Raw genomic sequence first — 6,000 nt, forward strand, 5'->3', positions numbered from 1 at the left:
GCATTGTGCAAACTTAAATCATATAAACCAACAAAGAAAGTATACTAAAAACAAAGGTAATAAATATTCAAAACCTGTTAGCTCTTAGTTATTTTACTCTACATATCTATAATGTTGATGTTATTTGCATCTATTGTGTCTGTATGGTGGAAACACTATATAAGGATGTTACTGCACATTTCTTCCCAACCATACACTCAGTGACCTCATGTTGCTAGCTTCAAATTCCTCATACCATGGTCCTCTCTCTTTTCCATTTATACCCACGTATAGTATTATTGAGCCTCATAGGTTTAGCCAGCACATTCTCTGATGGTACAAAAATCTCCATCTTCACCTTGCCTGTATAGGAGCATCTACCATGTACATTTTTGACTGCCATGAAGACACTGCATATGAAATATTCTCCTGCTCCTCATCTGCCCATCTCCAAATTAGTCTGATCTTCCAATTTCCTCATTCCTTGATCTCAAACGTCAAAGTTGCATTCTTTATTCCTGATATCTGATTAGTCATTAAGCCCGGATTCTTTCTCAAAGTTTCACTTACCCTTTATTCTCATGATTAACAGTGAGACCAGCTGAGAAGCCATTGGGTGCATCCCATTCAGCCTCTTCCCTGCTCTCTTCCCTGATATCCTTGTTTTTCTTCTTTGTGCTTTGCTCATGGTGCTCAAGGGACACTTGATGATCTTCATCCTAGTCCCTTATTATTTACTGGCTTATATTGCTCTCCAACTTCCAATATCTATATCTTTTCTCCTCAAGTAGGTTGCAAACTCCTTAATGACAAAAAGCAGGTCATGAACTTTTCAGAATTAGTGCCATAGTCCTAACAGAGTGCCCAAGAAGGCTTTCCAATGCAATGAATTGGTTGAATATAACCCTTTTTTTTGGGTCAAGAATATGTAATAACCTCCTCCTATTGCCTGTTAAGTCAATCCCTAGCTCCTCGGACTGGCATTCCAGGTGTACTGTCCACTGGCTCCATCTTACTTGCTCTTATCTTTTGCTCCCCGACATGGGCCCTCCATTCAGATTGACCTCCAATCAGGTGATCTGGATGGACACACACATACACACACACACTGGTATTAAAATTAAAATCTCTGTCTCAGTTTTGTCCAGGAACCCAAGACATTAGGTATTTACTAGCACATTGAAAAATGCAATACCAGACCACCTATGAAAGACTGGTAAAGGAGGTCAGGAAAACTAGTTTTGTGACCTCTTCCCAATGACAATAGGTTGAGATTGAGAAGGACTTGGAAATAAGGGGGAAATTTCTTTGGAGAAAGTTAATTGCAGAGGCATGCCTTCTTTACAATTGTAGGGTTGGGGGGCTTCCTCCTCATCTCACGTCCAGTGAGAGAGGCTTTTCAGAGAACTCTGCAGAGAGCTTGTATGTTCAAGGGAAAAATGAAATTGATGTATAAGTCATGATGAGAAAATGTAAAGGAGAAAGTCCATGGCAGAAGCAGCTTGCCTGTTGGCAAAGGAAATGAAGGTGACAAAATTAGGAATCATGAGTGCTTTTGCTGCTGCTGATGGGACAGAGATACAGGTTTCTTGTGGACCAGTTGTAGGTCACATTGAAGAGCCAGCTGGGTCACTTTGAAATGAAAATAGGCCACACCCAAAGGATTTCCAGAGATAGGGCTATCTTGGCAGAAGGGAGCGAGAGGTCTTCTGGTGGTCACAGAAGCTGTTGGGAGGTGTGAGTGCTGTAAGGGCAGGGCATGCATCTCAGCAGGCTCCCACCTTCTTTGTTAGAACTTCTTTTTTCACTTACTTCTGGATGGTGAAGGAAATTAGTCTGATGTTATTAATCCTTCCATCCGCCATGGAGGCTGGCAGTGTGTGGATACTTAAAGTCATGAGCCTTCTCAAAAGCATTTCAGCATTCCAAGGAGCCCAATAGGTCAATACATTCATGAAGTCTCTGTGAGTGGAATGACTGAATCATATATGTGCATTAAATAAACGGAACTCTGCTTCATCTGCAGGTGATACAGGCTTGCCATTCCTGTCCCAAAGCAATCGAAGTTGTCGTCAATGCCTACGAACACATCAAGTGGAATGTAAAGTGGAAACGGGCTATCCCTGATGATGACTTGGAGGTAAAGAATCAATTCACTTCCTCTGGTTTTCACTATAAAGTACTTCCAGGCTGTAATGCAAGTACAGAAAACTATCTGTCTTACCATCAGAGACCCTAGAAAGCTGCCATTATGTAGAAAGTCAGGCCTAAAATCATCAATGTTGATTTCTTTGGATGGCAACAGTGGGGCTTTTCTGACTATAACCTGCCTTCCCTTCCTTTCCAGAGATACTGGGATTTTTACCACTCTCTCTTCACTGTGTGCAGTAACTCTCCAAGGACTCTCATGCATTTATCGAGATGCGCCATCCGAAGAACGTTACACAACAGATGTCACAGAGTAATTCCTCTGCTTTCCCTCCCATTGTCATTGAAAAAGTACTTGCTTTTAGAGCCAGAGGGAATCATTTATTAAGCCTTATGAGACAGAGGTTCCCAATCCCAGATATTTAAGTGGACTCGCTGGGTAGACACCGTTTACATAAATAAAATGGTACTTGGGTTGATTATAACACTTCAGGGATTTCAAAACACTTTACAAACACTATGTCATGTCATTGATCCTAGGGTTTCATGGTGAGGGGAGATAAAGAAGCAAAGCTGAGGCATTCTCAAAGGCAAGAATGTATCCAGAAGGTACAGACAGAACAATAATAACTAACAGGAATAGTTGCTCTTACTAGGTGCCTGATATATTTTTGTAAAATTTTCCTATATTATCTCATTTGAAATGGGACCCAGAGTTTCCTACAACCAATCTCCCTTATCAGTGATAAGTTTACATTACTGTTCATTTGGCAAAATAGCAGGCTTTGTGATCAGCCTCTTAATCTTGGTGCCTTTCCCCCATTTCCACTTAGCAGATATTACTAGTTACTAGTTTTGCACGCTCCTGTACCCACACCGAACTCCTCACCTTATTCTTAGTGAAGAAAGCATGTGAACGTAATCCAAACAGGGAGACCTTTTATTCACCTTAGAAATGAAAAACAAAGGGCAGTCCACTTAATAGTCAGAAATGGACGTTTCAACACACTCTCATTGAGCCAGAGACTGGAGATGCAAAGATGAGCCCGAAGCAAGGACTCCTGCCCTCCAGGATCTCACCGTTTAGCAGTGGATCCGGACATACAAGCAGGGAAGTGCAAGGTCAAATGTCAGGGGCAAGAGTACAGGTGCTGACTCATTCATAGTGCTTGCCTTCCAAAGCCGTGTTTCTGACACTAAGTGTGGTTTTCTTTTAAGCATGAAGATAGAGTGAAGGAATTGTGTGACGTGGGGAGGGGGGAGGGGTATCCTGCTGCTGTGAGTGGAAATGTAATCACTTTAAGTTTCTCCACCCATCTAGATATTGTTTTATTTCAGCATGATTTCCTGTTTAGTGTGAAGGGAAAGACTTAAGTTGATTACATTGGTCTTTTATGTAACAGACTGACATTTCAGAGCATTTTTGCTAGACGGTCAGGAGTGCTTTGCTCGCAATGGCTGGCTATAGAAAGCAAAGAAAAAGACATTTTTTGAAAATGATAAAGTTTGAAAATGTTGGAAAGAAAAGAAACGTATGTTAGACAGGCTTGTTAGTGGTTTGCTGAAAGAGAAATATAGATGATGAACGTCTGGACCTCATGGTTTATGAGGCCAACTTGTTTCTTTTTTTTTTCTTGCTGATCCCTTAGTAATGCTTTTGAGATGTCAGAGCAGAAGTAATTAAGCACACACAAATCAGTTTGCCAGTTGTGAGCAGGTTTCTTTCATTTGTGCGGTTCTCCATCTTATTTAACTTTAGATGCTCGAGTTTTGAGTAGAGATGGTATTAAACAACCCACTTAGCATGTGTTTCTAAACTGGGATTCTCATAGTCTAGGCGCCCTGTAGGAAAATCATAGCTTTTCGAAGTATCAGTTTTACTCAAAATTTTGGGAGAAATACTTTGTACTAAGACAAGACCTATATTATGGAATAGAATGCTGAATTTGTCTGAACTGTTTATATAAAAGACAATCCTTCAGAAGATAGTTTGCTTACATCAAGTTGTTAGGCCACAGGGCAGAACACTGAGTGCAGGCAGGTTCATGCTGGCCTCCACCTTCAGGAATATTCTGGCGGACACATTTGTGATGCACTGACTTGGGCAATAAAGCTGATGCTGCGGACAAACAGAGATGATGTTCCTTCCATGGGAAAACGCAGTTTCTCAGTCTGCTTGCTTGTACTGAAACGTCGGCTATAATACATGACTACCTATTTCAAATTGTTTATTCATGGGTTTAAAGTTCTTTTTTCTCACCTTTGAACTTTTATTCAGAGGACTTAAATAAAGCTCTTCTGTTTCCTTTCATCTTCATGAGTTGTTTATTTACTGAGATCTTTTCCTAACTGACTTTTCAGCAGTTGCCCTGAAGAACTCTACATGTTTCATGGTTTTCTTCGACAGAAAGAAAAAAGAATAAGGAGATGCTCCTGGAAATAAATAATGTTTTCAAAAGAAAGAAAAGGGCAAACACAAAAATGCAAGCTATTGTGATAGGAACAAGAGTGTTTTAATAACAATAAAGAAATTGTAGGGTCATTCTTTCCTGAGTTATCACCATCTCATTCCTCCTGGGTTTTTCATTTCCCTTCATTCTAACCATTCACACAACCCAGGGCCATAGCAACAGAGGAAATTATATCCTCATGATGCTTTTGTTAGTTTCTATAAGCAGTCATTTAATGGCCTAAAAAAAAAAAAAGTCCCTCTTTTGTAAGTTATATGTGAGAAAGCACCTTTGTTGGATATGAGATCACCTATCTGGTTTTCTCCCCTTCTCAGGATCTAGCAGGGGTGGGCAAACTTTTTGACTCGAGGGCCACAATGGGTTCTTAAACTGGACGGGAGGGCCGGAACAAAAGCATGGATGGAGTGTTTGTGTGAACTAATATAAATTCAAAGTAAAGGAGCGGAGGGGAGAGCAAGAGAACCGGATAGAACAGCCGGATCCGGCCCGCAGGCCGTAGTTTGCCCAAGGCTGAGTCTATCTAGACACACTTGTGTTCAATTTTTTAACTACCTAGTGTTACATTGCTCCTTGCCCTGCCCTCCTGAACCCAATGGCTTCTAATAAAAAACACAGCAGTCAAAGCTGATTATAGAGCTAAGGGAAGCGGCAAGCCATTTGCAGTGGGCTAGCAATGTGGGAAAAAGCAGCTGAGCCTTGTTTTTGTTACTCACCTGATTGTTTATGAAAACTTCATGAAGTTTTAAACTGGCACATGTTCAAAACTTTTTAAAAAGAATCCAATTACAGGGGCAAGCATACAGGTGCTGACTCATTCATAGTGCTTGCCTTCCAAAACCGTGTTTCTGACACTAAGTATGGTTTTATTTGAGACCCTAGGAAGGTTCTCAAACATAATTCATTCCAGAAGGCTGTTCTAAAATGGAATCATTTTTCCCCATTAGAAATAATATAAATTGAATGAATTCATTCCAGACCAAAACAAAAAACATACACAAATATTCACAGCACAATTTCCTGAGATGTTAACAACGCCAGGTTTAGTAGTAAACTGACTCATACTCGCACATTCTGTCTTTTGTCACACAGCTATCAGCACGAACGTTTTGTTGGGATGAGGACCAAAGTCTTTGTTTAACAACTGAGACATTTTGCCATGAACAACTTGGTCAAGAACCAAATTGTTTGAGATGGAAGATGTTCAAGAAAGTTAGAGATGGGAGATGTTTGAGAACTGATTTTCTTGAACGTCTCCCAGTTGTTCTTCCCATAGAATAATAATTACAATAAAACTGCATAATATTTATACAGCATTTTATAATTTTCAGAGCATCTCCATGATGCTTAATATAGATAATAGTGTTTCCCAATACCCTCCACTCTCTGCCGTGCAAAAAATATA

At 40.3% G+C, this 6,000-nt stretch overlaps 1 protein-coding gene across 1 annotated transcript in view; it reads left to right on the forward strand.

Annotated features, from left to right (window-relative positions):
- ASB4 (ankyrin repeat and SOCS box containing 4) overlaps positions 1 to 4,437 on the forward strand; it is a 69,142-nt gene extending 64,705 nt beyond the window's left edge. Inside the window, exons 4-5 of the mRNA XM_080663209.1 lie at positions 2,006 to 2,119; positions 2,327 to 4,437. Coding sequence (XP_080519335.1) covers positions 2,006 to 2,119; positions 2,327 to 2,515 — 303 coding nt within the window. The 3' untranslated portion in view covers positions 2,516 to 4,437. The remainder of the gene's footprint in view (positions 1 to 2,005; positions 2,120 to 2,326) is intronic.
- Positions 4,438 to 6,000: the final 1,563 nt, after the last annotated feature.

The sequence above is a fragment of the Plecotus auritus genome, assembly GCF_963455305.1.
Source record: "Plecotus auritus genome assembly, chromosome: 4".
NCBI lineage: Eukaryota > Metazoa > Chordata > Mammalia > Chiroptera > Vespertilionidae > Plecotus > Plecotus auritus.